Source organism: Hyla sarda, chromosome 4 (assembly GCF_029499605.1).
Source record: "Hyla sarda isolate aHylSar1 chromosome 4, aHylSar1.hap1, whole genome shotgun sequence".
Taxonomy (NCBI): Eukaryota; Metazoa; Chordata; class Amphibia; order Anura; family Hylidae; genus Hyla; species Hyla sarda.
In genome coordinates, this window is record NC_079192.1 from 15,307,259 (window position 1) to 15,326,419 (window position 19,161).

At 45.2% G+C, this 19,161-nt stretch overlaps 1 protein-coding gene across 1 annotated transcript in view; it reads left to right on the plus strand.

Annotated features, from left to right (window-relative positions):
• DNAH2 (dynein axonemal heavy chain 2) overlaps positions 1 to 19,161 on the plus strand; it is a 243,720-nt gene that overhangs the window by 67,759 nt on the left and 156,800 nt on the right. The window contains exons 11-16 of the mRNA XM_056570087.1: positions 1,888 to 2,093; positions 5,155 to 5,284; positions 9,516 to 9,698; positions 16,802 to 17,016; positions 18,656 to 18,802; positions 18,886 to 19,042. Of these exons, the coding sequence (XP_056426062.1) occupies positions 1,888 to 2,093; positions 5,155 to 5,284; positions 9,516 to 9,698; positions 16,802 to 17,016; positions 18,656 to 18,802; positions 18,886 to 19,042 (1,038 nt within the window). The remainder of the gene's footprint in view (positions 1 to 1,887; positions 2,094 to 5,154; positions 5,285 to 9,515; positions 9,699 to 16,801; positions 17,017 to 18,655; positions 18,803 to 18,885; positions 19,043 to 19,161) is intronic.

The window sequence follows — 19,161 nt, forward strand, 5'->3', positions numbered from 1 at the left end:
TTAAATGCCCCGACTCATCTGACCTTGCCCCAGCAATCAGCACCATGGGTTCTTCTAAGCAGTTGTCTAGAAATCTGAAACTGAAAATAGTTGATGCTCACAAAGCTGGAGAAGGCTATAAGAAGATAGCAAAACGTTTTCAGATGTCAATATCCTCTGTTCGGAATGTAATTAAGAAATGGCAGTCATCAGGAACAGTGGAAGTTAAAGCAAGATCTGGAAGACCAAGAAAAATATCAGACAGAACAGCTCGCAGGATTGTGAGAAAAACTATTCAAAACCCACGTTTGATTGCACAATCCCTCCAGAAAGATCTGGCAGACACTGGAGTTGTGGTACACTATTGCACTATAAAGAGATACTTGTACAAATATGGTCTCCATGGAAGAGTCATCAGAAGAAAACCTCCTCTACGTCCTGACCACAAAAATCAGCGTTTGAACTTTGCAAATGAATATATAGACAAGCCTGATGCATTTTGGAAACAAGTTCTACGGACCGATGAGGTTAAAATTTAACTTTTTGGCCGTAATGAGCAAAGGTACGTTTAGAGAAGAAGGGGAACAGAATTTAATGAAAAGAACCTCTGTCCAACTGTTAAGCATGGGGGTGGATCAATCATGCTTTGGGATTGTATTGCAGCCAGTAGCACAGGTAATATCTCATGAGTAGAAGGAAAAATGGTTTCAATAAAATTTCAGCAAATTTTGGATGCCAACTTGATGCCATCTGTGAAAAAGCTGAAGTTAAAGAGAGGATGGCTTCTATAAATGGACAATGATCCTAAACACAACTCGAAATCCACGGGGGATTACATCAAGAGGCATAAACTGAAGGTTTTCCATGGCCTTCACAATCTCCTGACCTCAACACAATTGAAAATCTATGGATAGACCTTAAAAGTGCAGTGTGTGACAGACAGCCCAGAAATCTCAAAGAACTGGAAGACTTTTGTAAATCTCAAAGAATTGAAAGACTCTTGGCCTGCTACAAAAAGCATTTACAAGCTGTGATACTTGCCAAAGGGGGCAGTACAAGATATTAACTCTGCAGGGTGCACAAACTTTTGCAGACGCCATTTTTTTGTTTTCTGTTATTTTGAAAGTGTAAATGATGGAAATAAAATGTAATTTTTGTTGACATATTATAAGAATGTCTAATCTGTAATTTTGGAGATTTTTCCATCTTTTCTTGGCTTTTTTATGCACATTAATACAAATTTTTACCTGGGGTGCCCAAACTTTGGATCCCCACTGTAAGTTGTTGTTTTCTGTCTGGAAACAGTGCTCTCTGCTGACATCTCTGCTTGTCTCGGGAACTGCACAGAGTAGAAGAAGTTTGCTATGGGGATTTGCTTCTAAACTGGGCGGTTCCCGAGACACGTGTCATCAGAGAGCACTTAGACAGAAAAGAACAACTCAGCTTCAGCAGCTCATAAGTACTGAAAGGATTAAGATTTTTTTATAGAACTAATTTACAAATCTGTTTTCACTTTCAGGAGCCAGTTGAGATATATATATATATATATATATATATATATATATATATATATATATAAATAAAAAGTTTTTTCCTGGATAACCCCTTTAAATTTTCAACATTTGTATGCTAGTTTTCTCATAAATTCCCTCCTTAGCCACATTTATTAAATAAATACATAAATAAATAAATACATATATAAATAATTAAATACATTACATTATTAAATAAATTAATTAATTAAATGTATTTATTTATTAATCATTCATGCAGGGAGTTGTAGTTTTGCAACATCTGGAGGCACCCAGGTTGGGAAACACTGTTCTAGGAGGTTGTGGTGGTCCTCTGGTGGAGATTGTCCTTTATACGTAATAAGTCATTATTGTGCTCCTCTGGTTTGGGTTCTAGGTGTGTCTATGTCAGCAGCAGTTTGGACGCTGGGAGGATGGAAAACAAACCCCCCTTCCTTGCTTTCCTGGGCAATGCGGTCCCCAAATCACACGCAACTTGCTGGAGATTGAAGAAACGTTTCATAAGAACTTAGCCGTTTTGAAGTCAGTGAAGAAGACCATATTAGATGTGAAGAACACCTCTTGGCATGATGACTACAACAGGTAAGGCCTGCTGCTCCCTGCTCCCCTCCATATAATCATACAAACCCCCTCCATAAGACCTATTTACACCAGTGTTTCCCAACCAGGGTGCCTCCAGATGTTGCAAAACTACAACTCCCAGCATGCCCGGACAGCCGTTGGCTGTCCGGGCATGCTGGGAGTTGTAGTTTTACAACAGCTGGAGGCACCCAGTTTGGGAAACACTGATTTACACTCCACATAAACCAAACGTCCTTCCTTATTTCACAAAATAATTCTCCAAGTTTTTTTTTTTTTTTTTTTGTCATCCCTTCTGTCAACCACTCCCGTCTTCTACATGACATGTCCTCCAGCAGTCAGGGTTCTCTTCAGACTGTCATCACAATCTCCTCTAACACTACACGTGTTCTCCATCAGCTCACACGTCTCTTCTCCACCTCTATACGTCTTCTCAACCAGCTGACTTGTCACTTCTCTATCAGCCTACACAATGGTTCTCAGTCAGTTCTGACATCTCTTTAGCAGTGCCCACTTGTGTTCTCTGCCAGTCCACACGTCTTATCTGCCAGTCCACACATCTTATCTGCCAGTCCACACGTCTTATCTGCCAGTCCACACGTCTTATCTGCCAGTCCACACGTCTTATCTGCCAGTCCACACGTCTTATCTGCCAGTCCACACGTGTCCTCTCCAGCAGTCCATACGTCTTATCTCCCAGTCCATACGTCTTATCTGCCAGTCCACACGTGTCCTCTCCAGCCGGCCACACGTCTTATTTCCCAGTCCACACATGTCCTCTCCAGCAGTCCACACGTCTTATCTCCCAGTCCACACGTCTTATCTCCCAGTCCACACGTCTTATCTCCCAGTCCACACATATCTTCTCCAGCAGTCCATACGTCTTATCTGCCAGTCCACACACATCTTATCTGCCAGTCCACACACATCTTATCTGCCAGTCCACACACATCTTATCTGCCAGTCCACACGTGTCTTCTCCAGCCGTCCACACGTGTCTTCTCCAGCCGTCCACACGTGTCTTCTCCAGCCGTCCACACGTGTCTTCTCCAGCCGTCCACACGTGTCTTCTCCAGCCGTCCACACGTGTCTTCTCCAGCCGTCCACACGTGTCTTCTCCAGCCGTCCACACGTGTCTTCTCCAGCCGTCCACACGTGTCTTCTCCAGCAGTCCACACCTGTCTTCTCCAGCAGTCCACACGTGTCTTCTCCAGCCGTCCACACGTGTCTTCTCCAGCCGTCCACACGTGTCTTCTCCAGCCGTCCACACGTGTCTTCTCCAGCCGTCCACACGTGTCTTCTCCAGCCGTCCACACTTGTCTTCTCCAGCAGTCCACACGTGTCTTCTTTCCCCACACCTCTTCACTAGTGTCCACACATTTTCTACCAGTTCTTATGCATCACTTCACCCATCTCTTTTCCACCTTTGCAACCATTCTCTCCCATCTCTACAACAGTTCCAAGATGTCCTCCCCACCAATCCCCACATTACTTCACTGCTCTGTCTTCTTCCTTTTACCAGTTCAAGGAGTACCTGTCACCTGTTCTAAACTAACTCAGGCTATGTTCCCTAACTACTCCTAACACCCCTCCAGCCCTTAAAAAATTAAAGAGCTTTAAAAAGCTGTGTATCTTACCTTTCTTCTTGCTCACATAGTGCAATTTACCAGCAGGAGAAAGTGGTCATTTTCCAGTAGGCATGACATCACTGAAGCCTGCTGGGGGATCACTTCCGCCCTCACATGGTTGCATAGCTGTGATGAATAGAAGACCACAGGCTCTGTGCGTGTTGCTGTCAGTGAGGATCTCCTTCAGTCTGTGGAGTTTTCTGTGAGAATCTGTGGAGCTTTCACTTTCTGTGCAGCTGTCAATCAAGCTCACTGCCACCAGAAGCACTTCCAGAGTTTGGTCTCCGGCCAGGGCGGGAGGAGACCAAACTCACTGTATTAATTGTGGCAGGGACCAGAACAGAGCCACCTAGTGGTCATTTTTTATATTACATTTTAAACATATATCTGTTGATAATTTTAAAAGCAAGTGAATGGGAAAGTGTCTGCTAATTACACAGGGAACATTATATTAAGAATTTTATTTGGTGACTTTATTCTAAAGTACTCCACACTTCTTCACCCATACCCACATGTCTTTACCAGCCCACACTCTTCTTCACCACATATCTTATTCACCATTCCACACATTTTCTCCAGTCTATATGTGTTGTCCACCTCGGTGCCAATACTTCTTCTCCGCCAGTTCACTCATGTCTACTCCTCCAATTCATAACCTCTTCTCTGCAAATCCACCCAGATCTTCTCCACCAATCCACCCAGATCTCCTCCACCAATCCACCCAGATCTCCTCCACCAATCCACCCAGATCTTCTCCACCAATCCACCCAGATCTTCTTCACCAATCCACCAAGATCTCCACCAATCCACCCAGATCTTCTCCACCAATCCACCCAGATCTCCTCCACCAATCCACCCAGATCTCCTCCACCAATCCACCCAGATCTCCTCCCCCAATCCACCCAGATCTTCTCCCCCAATCCACCCAGATCTCCTCCACCAATCCACCCAGATCTTCTCCCCCAATCCACCCAGATCTTCTCCACCAATCCACCCAGATCTCCTCCACCAATCCACCCAGATCTCCTCCACCAATCCACCCAGATCTTCTCCACCAATCCACCCAGATCTCCTCCACCAATCCACCCAGATCTTCTCCCCCAATCCACCCAGATCTCCTCCACCAATCCACCCAGATCTCCTCCACCAATCCACCCAGATCTTCTCCACCAATCCACCCAGATCTTCTCCACCAATCCACCCAGATCTCCTCAACCAATCCACCCAGATCTTCTCCACCAATCCACCCAGATGTGCTCCACCAATCCACCCAGATCTCCTCCACCAATCCACCCAGATCTTCTCCACCACCCCATACATGTCCCCCCGCACTCCACACACATGCTCACATCTGCCCTCAGTTCTTCTTCACCTTTCCGCACATGTGCTCTACATCATCCCTACTACTTCTAACCTCTTGACTGTTCTGTCTGCAGGTTCAGAGCTGCTGTGAAGGACTTGGAGGTAATGATGCAGAATCTCATTACAACAGCCTTTGAGACAGTATGTGGAGTGGAGCCGGGTGTGGAACTGCTGGACATTTTTCACCATTTGTCGGCACGAGAGGTGAGTCTAGACTAGGTGTCTCTACGTGACTCTGGACCAGTGTTTTCCATCCAGAATGCCTCCAGCTGTTGCAAAACTACAACTCCCAGCATTCCCGGGTAGCCTTCGGCTGTCCGGGCATGCTGGGAGTTGTAGTTTTGCAACAGCAGGAGGCACCCTGGTTGGGAAACACTGCTTTGGACATATATGTGGACAACTGATAGAGTCAGTGGAGGAGATTTATCATTGCGTTTACCCCTTTTTCTTGTGGGTTTTTTTTTGCGCAGTGACTTTCATTGCGTCTTTTTGTGTGTCTTTTTTTGATAGAGCAAAAAGCAAGTAGTCTATTTTTTTGTGTATTGTGGAATGCGTTTTACAGGGGATACTAATTTACCATGTGCATTTTTTTGTTTAGACGCATTTTTTTGGCACAAATATGTTTTTTTTTTTTTTTACGCATAAGTACACCATCAAAAAGGACACGTAGGAAAGTGTTCTACCGAGACAGCCGGGGGATGCAGGTGCTGTCCCTCAACACTGCTAAACTACAACTACTCCCATCATGGACAGAGTCTGTCCCATGATGGGAGTAGTTGTAGTTCCGCAGCGCTGAGGGATGGCACTTGCACATCCCCCAGCTGCTGGACTTTTAGGACTACGACTCCCATCATGGACAGACTCTGTCCATGATGGGAGTTATAGTCTAGGGGCTGAGGTGCAGATCGCAGCAGGTCATTCTCCAGAGACCCGCTGTGATCCGCATTTATTAAGTTAACAAGTCGGCGGCACATGCGGCTACACTTCTCTCCTTGCCAGCTCCAGGCGGGGAATACTGTATACACTGTCATAATTCCTGATCCCTGCCGCTGGGAGACGGGAGCTCTGATTGGTGAATAGCTATTCACTTTGAATTATGACAGTGTATACAGTATTCCCCACCGGAGCCGGCGGGGAGCGCAGTTTAGTCGCATGGGAGACTCCAGCTGTTGCTTAACTACAGCCCCCCATGATGGGAGTTGTAGTTTAGCAACAATTGGAGGCTCCCTGTTTATGAACATGCTACATTATGTGCGCTCTGCCCAGGGGAAAGCGCAAAAAATGTACTAACCCATATTTCTTGTTTTTCTTTTCTTCTCATTTCAGATACATGAATGCGGAGGACTATGTCAGATTCGGTGGACTGCGACTATGACAAGCGTTTTTTTTTATTTCAATAAAATGGTTGAGGGCTGTGGGGGAGTGTTTTTTTTAAATAATTTTTTTTTTTAATGTGTCTTGTTTTTATTATTGAATTTTCAGGGTTAGTAGTGGAAGCCATCTTATAGACGAAATCCATTACTAAGCCAGGGCTTAGCGTTAGCCCCAAAATTAGCTAGTGCTAACCTACAATTATTACCCCGGTACCCACCGCCACAGGGGTGCCGGGAAGAGCCTGTACCAACAGGCCCGGAGTGTCAAAATAGGCGCTCCTGGGCCTAGGCGGTAACTAGGCTGGCGTTATTTAGGCTGGGGAGGGCCAGTAGCAATGGTCCTCGCCCACCCTGGTAACGTCAGGCTGTTGCTGGTTGGTTGGTATTTGGCTAATACTGAAAATAGTGGGAACCCTATGCATTTTTAAAAAATCTTTTAAATAAACAAAAAAAACGTGTGTGGTTCCCCCTATTTTCAGTATCAGCCAGATACCAACCAAGCAGCAATAGCCTGACGTTGCCAGGGTGGGTGAGGACCATTGTTACTGGCCCTCTCCAGCCTAAATAACACCAGCCTGTTACCGTCTAGGCCCAGGAGCGCCATTTTTGACCTGTTGGTATCCCTGTGGCGGTGGGTGCCGGGGTAATAATTGGTGGTTAGCGCTAACTGATTTTGGGGCTAACGCTAAGACCCGGCTAAGTGATGGATTCTGTCTACAAGACTGCTTCCGCTACTAAGCCTGAAAATTCAATTATAAAAAATACAACACATTGAAAACATTTTTTATTTTAAAAAACACTCCCCCACAGCCCACTTTGACCCTTTTATTGACATTTAAAAAATGCTGTTCATCGTCGCAATCCACCGAATCTGACGTAGTTCTCCGCATTCACGTATCTAAAATGAGAAGAAAAAAAACAAAAAAAAGGTTAGTACATTTTTTGCGCTCTCCCCTGGGGTGTTCCCAAACAGGGAGCCTCCAATTGTTGATGTCTGCCTACTGTATCCTGTAAATACAGTCATCTATAGACAGCTGTATATACAGGATAGCGCACAAAGACTTAACCCAGAACTGCTCAGCAGCAACATGGGTTAACTCATTCCTTGCTGGGCTCCTGTATAGTATACATAGGTACACTATGCACCCCTGTATACTATACAGCCGGCGGAGGTAAGTAGTGATGCTCTGCACCCTGTATACACTATACACCTCCTTACACTCTGTGGACCGGGCGCTCTGCATCCGTCCCATAGAGTGGTACCTGAAGGCAGTAAAAAATGCCACAGGGTACAAAAATGACTGTTTCCACACACCAGCAAAAACACAAGAAAAAATGCAAGAAAAACTGCCAAAACGCAGGAAAAAGCTGGGACAGTTTTTCTGGCTACAAATAGAACTGTGTGGAGACTTAGAACTGTATCATGTGCCTTGCACAAGTATGGTAGATTTGGTTCAATTGCACCAAATTTAGACCAACCAAAACGATCTACAAAAAGCTTCTACCAACATTGATCAATTTCCCCCAGTAGAAAGTAATGTGGTTCGTCAAGTATAAGGATATGCAGCTTCTGCGCACAACTCAATAGACCGATATTAATAGACCTCCTCAAAACGTGCACCTCAATGGCCCTGATTTACTAAGAGTTTTGTGTTGTTTTCTTTGTGGGTTTTAATTCCCTACAATTTTTTTTCCCACAGTATTTACAAATTTTTCCCTATATTTTGCACTTTCCCTACATTTTGCTTTTTTTTACACCTGCTCTGATCTGTCGGGTTTTCCTCAGCTAAAATCCACCACATTTTCTGTGGAAACCTTAGTAAATATGTTGGGGTTTTGGGAAAATGTCAAGGACACGCCCCTTTTTTTGGGTGATCACGCCCCCTTCCCCCAAACTGCCACGCCCCCTTTTCAGGTTTTCTAAGTGACATGGAGAGTTGGTTGGGTTTTTTTCAATTCTGGCGCACATTCTGATGCAATGTGCCAGAATCTGGCGCACAACCTGACAAAACATGTTGCGTTTACAATAGTAAATCAGGGCCAATGTGTCCTCAGAGTGGTAGCCACAAAAAGCGGCATTATCTCATTATGGAAGTCAGTGGATATTGCTCTGTCCCACGACCGTGACAAAATATTTTCATTAAAGGGGTTATCCAGGAAAAAAATTTTTTTAATATATCAACTGGCTCCAGAAAGTTAAACAGATTTGTAAATTACTTCTATTAAAAAAATCTTAATCCTTTCAGTACTTATGAGCTGCTGAAGTTGAGTTGTTCTTTTCTGTCTAAGTGCTTTCTGATGACACCTGTCTCGGGAACCGTCCAGAGTAGAAGCAAATCCCCATAGCAAGCCTCGAGGCATTTCCCGAGACAAGCAGAGATGTCAGTAGAGAGCACTGTTGCCAGACAGGAAAGAACAACTCAACTTCAACAGCTGATAATTATTGGAAGGATTAAGATTTTTTTAATAAGTCATTTACAAATCTGTTTAACTTTCTGGAGCCAGTTGATATATTTATAAAAAAGTTTTTTCTTGGAATACCCCTTTAACTTTTATGGAGGGAACAGGAAAGATTTGCCGCTTGCTTTGCTCCAAGCTTTCGCATCTGTGCTGAACCCCATAAGGGTGCGTTCACATTGCGGAATCATCGCTCTCTGAATTATGTCTGGTGGCCGCCGACGAAAATACTTCGGCGGTAGGAGCACACGGCACTGCGCCATCACCATTGACGGCTATGCAGTGCTCGCGGACTTCCGTCCAAAGAATGAACATGTTCATTCTTTGCGCGGAACCATTTCAGCGGCGGAATGGTCCGCTGCTGAAATTTCGCAGTGTGAACAGGTCTCGCGGAAGACTCATTCACACTGATGGGAATGTTCACTGCGCGGAATTTTACTCGCGGAATTCCGTGGGAATTCCGCAGTGTGAACGTACCCTAAGGAGGTCACAATGCTTTGTAAATACACTCCAGTATTAATAACAGGTCAGACAATGACCCCACAGAATAAATCTATCATTGGACTCAGTATAGATGTCACAGTACACAACCTCTCTTCTTCCAGGCCATAAAGCGTACATTTGATAAGAAGACGGTGCAAGTCTATGAGATGTTCAAGAATGAGATTGATCTGGTGAACAAGGAGCTTGGGAAGAAGGACCCCACAGTAGCCCCCCACATGTGCCGCTACGCTGGCCAGGCTCACTGGGCACGGGCCTTAAAGAGGCGAATTGACAGGTCTATGGAGGTGAGTGTTCAGAATTCACATCTCTACAAAAAAAGGAGCTCTAAGCCGCGTCCCACACAGACTTTGCTTTGCACCATTATTTAGTGAGATTATTCATTATAATAGGCAGCGGTCTGACATGGCAACCAGAGGCTTATAATCTAAACACATGAAATAATTCTCATGGCTAAACATAGCTGTGAGCTAAAGAGCCTGAACTTAAAGGGGTATTCCAGCTTTGTACATCTTATCCTTTGGATAGGGGATAAGATGTATGATCGCAGGGGTCCTGACGCTGGGACCCCTGCCATCTCTGTGCAGCCCCCGAGCATACTGTGCCGGGCGCTGCCTCTGAGACGTGACGTCACGGCTACGCCCCCTCGTGATGCCACGCCCCCTCCATGGAGGGGGCGTGGCATCATGAGGGGGCGTAGCCGTGCCGCCACGTCTCGGAGGCAGCGCCCGGCACAGTATGCCAGCAGCTGCACCAAGATTGTGAGGTTCCCTTTGGATAGGGGATAAGATGTATAAAGCCGAAATACCCCTTTAAAGCGTACCTGTCATATCATAGAAAAATAATGATACTCATTTATGTTACTCACTAGGTCTTGCAGATGCTTTACATGTCTTTTTTTTTGTGTCTAGTTTCTGTGTTTGCCTCACAAATCCCTCCGTCCAGCTCCTCTCTCATTCTGACATGTCTCATTCGGCCGTCACGCCCCCTCCCATGTACATGAATGGAGGGGGCGTGGTGTGATGTCTTGTCACGTCTCCAGTCCTGGAAAGATCGCGGGGGTCCTAGCGGCGGGCCCCCCCCTCCCGTGATCAAACATAAGATGTCTTTGGCCGGTTAACCCCTTTAAAAGGAATGTCCTTGAGGAAAATGGCGATCAAGCAAAATTTCAGAAAAGTGACAAACTGATTGAACAGGAGGGACACTTGTATCAATGAGGCTTTTAGCTGGTTATTAAAAAATGTAATAAAAAAAAATGTAAAAAGCAAAATATCAACCCCCGCCGTAAAACAGTAGTGCTGGAATAATATATATAAAGGATAAATGCAAATATCAAATAGTTCTCAAATTATATCAAGATTGTAGGAAATGAAGCCACATTACTGGCATTGACACTTGACTGTGTTCACACTACGTATGGAGTCTATGCTCAGCATAAGCCCCAGAAGATACTTGTTCACTGAACATATCTCTAGAGCCCTATGGAACAACAGATGCCAAAATAACCTTTTTTTGGCATCCGTCAGGCTGATATGTGTTGGCATCGTTATATGGAAAGTGCAGTCTGCTCTGCTTCTCTATACAGTGAGCCAGCAAGATATATATATATATATATATATGTATCTGTATCTCTCTCATATATGTATATATATATATATATATATATATCTCTCTCTCTCTCTCTCTCATATATATATATACATATATATATATTAGAGATCGACCAATTATCGGTATGGCCGATATTATCGGCCGATAATCACGATTTTGGGCATTATCGGTATCTGCAATTACCTTGCCGATAAGCCGATAATGCCCCGCCCCCCGACCGCTCCCCGTAGTGCTGGGCGGTATACCGGTATGAATTTTTGCCCATACCGCTATACCGGTCGGGCCCCTCCCCCACCCTCTGAGTTAATAAAAAAAAATTAAACTTACCCGTAATGGGGTTGGTCCGGGCCATCCATCCTGTAGTGTCCGGCAGCATTCCGGGTGGAGGTTGCACCGGTCCGCGGTCCGGGCTGTCCTTCTTCTCCGGGGGTCCTCTTCTCCACTCCGGGCAGGCTCCGGCCTAGCACGCTGCATAGACGCCGCTACGCCGTGACGTCAGGTGCATCGCTGCGCACGGGCGTCACTGCGCAGCGGCGTCTATGCATTGTACTAGGCCGGAGCCTGCCCGTAGTGGAGAAGAAGACCCCCGGAGAAGGACAGCCCGGACCGGTTCACTCTTCACCCGGAACGCCCCTGGACACTACAGCAAGGATGGATGGCCCGGACCACCCTGACAGGTAGGGGGAGAGAAGCGGGTGGTGGTGGCGGCGGCGGCGACCTATGGCCCCGCAAAAGCCACCGCAGTGCATTGATTTAAAGCGCCCGCTTTAAATCAATGCTCTGCAGCGGTGTCGAGGGGGGATAAATAGCCGATAACTTATACCGGAATATCGGTATAAGTTATCGGCTATCAGCCCTAACCTCCACCGATTATCGGTATCGGCCCTAAAAAAACGATATCGGTCGATCCCTAATATATATATATAATCTATATAAATCATAAAATGTTGCAGTATCTTGTACCTTTTTTATTGGACTAACAGCATTTTGTAGAGAAGCTTTCGGGATTCCTCCCTTTATCAAGTCCAAAGCAAATCTAAGCTCACAAGTAGAAGACACAGGTCACATCTCACAGATATTCAGGGGTTAAGACAATAAATGTGGAGAATTCACACTAAGATGGCCCATCTTAGTGTGAATTCTCCACATCTATTGTCTTAACCCCTGAATATCTGTGAGATGTGACCTGTGTCTTCTGCTTGCGAGTAGAGATGAGCGAACTTACAGTAAATTTGATTGGTCACGAACTTCTCGGCTCGGCAGTTGATAACTTTTCCTGCATAAATGAGTTCAGCTTTCCGGTGCTCCGGTGGTCTGGAAAAGGTGGATACATTCCTAGGAAAGAGTCTCCTAGGACTGTATCCACCTTTTCCAGCCCATCGGAGCACCTGAAAGCTGAACTAATTCATGCAGGAAAAGTCATCAACTGCCGAGCCGAGAAGTTCGTGACCAATCAAATTTACTGTAAGTTCGCTCATGTCTACTTGTGAGCTTAGATTTGCTTTGGACTTGATAAAGGGAGGAATCCCGAAAGCTTCTCTACAAAATGCTGTTAGTCCAACATTTTATGATTTGTATCTGCATCACTGGACTAATACGGCTACACAAATTTACTATATTATATCTATATATGTATCTGTATCAATCTCTCTCTCTCTATTTATATATATATATATATATATATATATATATATATATATAATGTATAAATCTCTCTCTCTCTCTCTATATATATATATCTCTCCCTCTCTCTATATATCTATATCTATATATATATATATATATATATATATCTCACTCTCTCTCTCTCTCTATATATATCTCCATCTCTCTCGCTCTCTCTCTCTCTCTCTCTATATATATATATATATATATATATATATAATCTTTCTCTCTATCTATCTATATATATATATTGTATATGTATTGTAAACATAGGAGTCAATAGGCAAGATATGGAATACTGCAGCATATATATATATATATATATATATATATATATATATAGGGCCTTTACTTCATTGCCTATATGTGGAGATTTAAAGTGGTACTCCAGTGGAAAGCTTTTTTTTTCTTTTTAAGTCAACTGGTGCAAGAAAGTTAAACAGATTTGTAAATTACTTCTATGAAAAAATCTTAATCCTTTCAGTACTTATCCGCTGCTGTATACTACAGAGGAAATTCTTTTCTTTTTGGATTTCTTTCCAGTCTGAACGCAGTGCTCTCTGCTGACACCTCTGTCCATGTCAGGAACTGTCCAGAGCAGAAGCAAATCCACATCTCCTGCTCTGGACAGTTCCTAAAATGGACAGAGGTGTCAGCAGAGAGCACTGTGGTCAGACAGAAAAGAAATCCAAAAAGAAAATTATTTCCTCTGTAGTATACAGTAGTTAATAAGTATTGGAAGGATTAAAAATTTTAATAGAAGTAATTTACAAATCTGTTTAACTTTTTGGCACCAGTTGATTTAAAATAATAATAATAATAATAATGTTTTCCACCGGAGTACCCCTTTAATTTAAAGCTTAACCCAGTGTTTCCCAACCAGGGTGCCTCCAGCTGTTGCAGAACTACAACTCCCAGCATGCCTGGATAGCCGAAGGTGTCAGCAGAGAGCACTGTGGTCAGACAGAAAAGAAATCCCAAAAAGAAAAGAATTTCCTCAGTAGTATACAGTAGCTAATAAGTACTGGAAGGATTAAAATTTTTAATAGAAGTAATTTACAAATCTGTTTAACTTTTTGGCACCAGTTGATTTAAAAGAAATAATAATAATGTTTTCCACCCCTTTAAAGAGTAGCTATCCTTAACTAAAATGTCCCTATTCCCCCTCCGCATCTTTCCCTCACACTGTCTACACCTATCCCTGTTTTTTTATCCTCTTAAAACATTAGAACAATACCTTTTTCCACTCCTCTTCGGTAGCTCAGAGTTGAGCAGTCTCACGATTGCAGGAAGTCGGCGGGCGGGCGGGCCGGCGTGACGTCATCTGAAGCCTCGCCGGCCACCGCTTCCGCCCGTCTTCCTGTATTCTGCGCTCAAGATACACTGCAGCTCGCGCGCGCGGGAGTTGTAAAGAGGGGGGGGCGGGGATATTTAAATTTCGCGCGCCACCGCGCGCACGAGCGCTGTGCTCGCTCTCTGCCTGTCTAGGAAGCTGTGAGCGCGCATTCCGGACCACGCTGGGGCACGCTGCCCGGCCAGCGTTGGTCCATGCGTGCTGAAATTCAGCAAGGGAAACTCAACCTGAGCCACTTAGGGTGACACCTAGTGGCCAGGTTTTCAAAGTGAAAATATACATGTAAAACATTTTTTTTTTTTTTTATGAAAATATATTAGAAACATTTTTTATTTAGCTAAATCTTTTTAATAATTTTTTTTTTTTTTTTAATAAGAGTACCCATTTAATTTAGAGTGTTTCCCAACCAGGGTGCCTCCAGCTGTTGCAAAACTACAACTCCCAGCATGCCCGGACAGCCTTTGGCTGTCCGGGCATGCTGGGAGTTGTAGTTTTGCAACAGCTGGAGGCACCCTGGTTGCAAAACAACGGTCTAACCCATAGTAAAAAAATAAATAAAATAAAAAAATAAAAACTACAGAACTGTGCCGGACCTGAAAACCCAAATACCCTTTGTTTGGACGAGGAGAAGGGATGAGAATGCAGATGAGCGGTGACGATGGTGATAATACCATAGAGCTCCTGCCTGCGTGCCCTCTCATCATATCCATAATACATATGTCATACATGTTAGCCGCGTGTTGTACGCAGCGCGAGACCCAGCGCAGATGACAAGCGCGCAGCCAGCGCCAGCAGATGTCCCCATCTAAATAGCGCTGCTGGGTTCCCCTGCCCGCTCGGCGGCGTGCAGGATTAGCATACGCTGCATGTAAATGTGAATTGACAGTGACAGCGGTTTTCTCCCGAGCCCGCAGCCTGGGATGTATTCTCTGTGTAGTCTGCTTGTACTACACGCTGCACACGTTCCTGGGGGTCCGCCGCCTCCTCTTTCATTCTATTACTTACTGACGGCCCTGTGGAGAGAACACAGGGGAAGGAAAATCTATGCAAATGAATGATTTAAGAAGAAGAAGAAAAAAAAAAGATGGGACACTGAGGCAAACAAAGGAGCGGGAACACAGGATTAGCAATGAGGAGGGATGGAAGGAGGAGAAGGACAGGGGATTCAAGAAACGGTGGGTCGGCAGGAAGAGACTATGCTCGTCTGATGGGTTAATCACTGATTCTACAACACTGACATTTACTTAAAAATAAGGTTTAGTAAAGGGACATACTGACTGCATGTGTTATCAAAGTTCCTCAGAAATAAGCTGCTATGTTGTTATTCCCAACCCCACCACTAGGCGGGGTCCTAGACATTCATGAACTATCTAATACAGTGTTTTCCAAACAGAGTATCTCCAGCAATTGCAAAACTACAACTCCCAGCATGCCAGGACAGCCTTCGGCTCAAAAATAAGCTGCCATGTTATCATTCCCAACCCCACCACTAGGCGGGAGTGTTACCGTTTCTTAGGCATTGGTTGGGTCCCAGACATTCATGAACTATCTAATACAGTGTTTTCCAAACTGTGAATTTCCAGCTGTTGCAAAACTCCAACTCCCAGCATGCCCGGACAGCCTTCGGCTGTCCGGGCATGCTGGGAATTGTAGTTTTGCAACAGCTGGAGACACATTGTTTGGAAAACACTGATCCAATAGATAGATATGTTTACATTGAGTAAAGACTCCTGACTCGAGTCCACTCCATACCCAGCGGCCCTCAGCTGATTTCAGTGGCTGGGGGCCGCCGCTTTACAGCCAGCACACGGCAATTGCTGCTACCGACTAGTAACCCTATAGATGACAGCGGCTTCTAAAGGGACCTTTTAACTATCCCTGATTGGGTAGTGGGGTGGATCACCCCCCACAGTGCAATGACGAGGGTTGGACGATCCACTGTGGAAGTAGCCGGAGGGCTCAACCAAATGAGCACTGATCACACAGATCAATGGAGTTCTATGGAACTGCATTGATTCGTATGAGGAATCTAAAAGGGGTTTTCTAGTGAAAAACTATTTTTTTTCATATCAACTGGCTCCAGAAAGTTAAACAGATTTGTAAATTACTTTTATTAAAAAATCTTATTCCTACCAGTACTTCTCAGCTGCTGAAGTTGAGTTGTTCTTTTCTGTCTGACCGCAGTGCTCTCTGCTGACACCTCTGTCTGTCTCAGGAACTGTCCAGAGAAGAAGCAAATCCCCGTAGCAAACCTCTCCTGCCTTGGACAGTTCCTGAGACAGACAGAGGTGTCAGCAGAGAGCACTGAAGACAGAAAGAACAACTCCATTTCAGCAGCTGATAAGTACTGGTAGGATTAAGATTTTTTAATAGAATTAATTTACAAATCTGTTTAACTTTCTGGAGCCAGTTGATATGAAAAACATTTTTTTTCACCGGATTATCCCCCTAATTTCTTTTCTCAGGATGGTAACAATTTCATGTAGTTGATTCTTGATAGATACCAATACAGCTTCCTCAAGGGTTGCCATTCAGCTTTTCTGAAGCACTGAATTGCAAATCATATCAGTTATACAGTTCAATGAGAGCAGGAAGTGTATTATTGTGTAGCTAAACCAATTCACCATTCAGGATGCCAGGAAAGTTGAATGGAGGCAGAACATTTTACGTTTTGGTAACGAGGAAGAGGACGGGAGCCATACCAAGTATGGGAGTAAAGTCTTGCGGTAAAACATCATCTCTATCTTCATCTCATTGTAGAGCCTGTCTAATGCCCACTTCATGCCCCGCACTGGAGTGGGAGAGGAGAGCATTCAGGAGTACCAGCAGCTGGCACAGAAGCTCGATGAGCTGGTGAGGAAAATCTTCGCTGAATGGTCTCAGTCGGCCGATAAACAGGCGGCGAAGCGACTAGATATCCCGCTCATGGTTCGCAGTCAGGAGAAGATCGGCATGTTGGATGTCAACTTTGATAAGTAAGTGACCAGAAGTGTTCAAAGGGGTATTTCGGCTTTATACATCTTATCCCCTATCCAAAGGGTCCCCCGGGCAATCTCGGTGCAGCCCCCGGCATTCTGTGTCGAGCGCTGCCTTTGAGACAAGGATGTGACATTACGGCCACGCCCCCTCCATTCATGTCTATGGGAGGGGGTGTGACGGCCGTCATGACCACTCCCATAGACATGAATGGAGGGGGCGTGGTGTGACATAACTAGGGGGCGTGGCCATGATGTCCATGTCTCGGATGCATGTTTACTTTGCCTCTGAGACGTCTTCGCAGCCTATTTATTTTGCCTCCGAGATGGGGGTGTGACGTCACTTTTGAGCCCCGCGATCTGGGTGCAGCCCCCGGCATTCTGTCTCGAGCGCTGCCTCTGAGACAAGGACGTGACATCACGGCCACGCCCCCTTCATTCATGTCTATGAAAGGAGGCGTGGCGGCTGTCATGACCACTCCCATAGACATGAATGGAGGGGGCGTGGCTTGACATAACTAGGGGGTGCGGCCGTGACGTCCCCGTCTCGGAGGCATGTTTATTTTGCCTCTAAGACGTCCTCGCAGCCTCCGAGACGGGGATGTAACGTCACGGCCACGCCCCTAGTAACGTCACTGGGGACCCCTGCGATCTCGGTGCAGCCCCCGGCATTCTGTGTCGAGCACTGCCTCCGAGATGGGGACGTGATGTCACAGCCACGTCCCTAGTGACGTCTCACTTCACACCCCCCCCCCCCTCCATTCATGTCTATGGGAGGGGGCGTGACGGCTGTCACGCCCCCTCCCATAGACATGAATGGAGGGGGCTTGATGTGACATCAAGAAGGGGCGTGGCCGTCACGTCTCGGAGGCAGCACTCGGCACAGAATCGAGATGAGAGACTCAGCAAAGACTCTAGAGAGAGTGTGATAGTGCAAGGGTTAAAGCCACCAGACCTCTGGGTATCCACTACTAGTCCCAGCAAGTCACCACATTAACCCTTTGATAAACGTGTTTCACCAGAGCTTCCTTCAGAAAGGTGAGCTCCTATATTTAGAGATCAAAGAGCAGAGCTGATTAATTAAACATTTAATCTGATAAAAGGTATCACAGTGCTAGGTATAAAATAAATTACATACAGGTACAAAAATATATAAAAGAGTTTAGCAAGACAAGTTCAGAAAACAAAAATAAAGTCCTCACGGGATAATGGTATAGCAGTCCTTGTGAGTGAGTCTCCAGCTGTTCTTAGGATGGTCTTGTCAGCTTATGCCACAGGCTTGACCAGAGGTTTGTCCAGCATCTCAGTTTATATTGGCTTTTTAGGAGGGAAAAAACTCCATCCCCCCTCCCCTCTGATCCCACCAGGTGGGGGCATCTCTCTGCCTGGACCCTTATCTCATTTAGATTGATGATGGCCAGAGTGCCTGACTTCAAAGGAGGTATATAACACAGGTAGAGAGAACCCCAATAAAACTGGAATACACAAAAACAAATACACATGAACCCTCACACATCTTGGGCCTGACACGGGGGTCCTGTGGATAGGGGATAAGATGTATAAAGCCGGAATACCCCTTTAACTCAGGAGTCAGGTCATTGGGAGCATCCGGTAACCTGTGATTTATGTCCCGTTACAGGAACCTGCTGAAAATGTTTGTGGAGATTCATTACTGGGAGCGTCTTTCATTTGAGGTACCGCACTACGTGGTGGACATTTATCAGAGGAAGGAGGACCTGAGGAACCTACGTGAGAATGTCCTGCTGGTGGTGCGGGCATATAACAGGTAGGATGCCGCACGTCTTGGCCTTGTACATAGTCATATATGTTCTCAGCTCATCCCTAATGACTTTGCTTCGTCATCTCCAGGATTATAGCAGCTCTCTCCCCGGAGGAACGTGGACTGTTCAGAGAAAGAATCCGCTTCTTGGATAAAAAGATCCAACCTGGGCTTACCAAGTTACATTGGTCATCCAAAGGAGCATCAAACGCCTTCATCAATGACTGTCTGCTGCATGCGAGCAAGGTGAGAGGCCGAGACTCCTATAAAGACAGCTACAATAAGGAATGTACATAGTATTAGAGAGCAGTCAGAGAAGAGAGTATTGTCAGTATTGGAAAACAATCAGAGGAGAGTATTGTCAG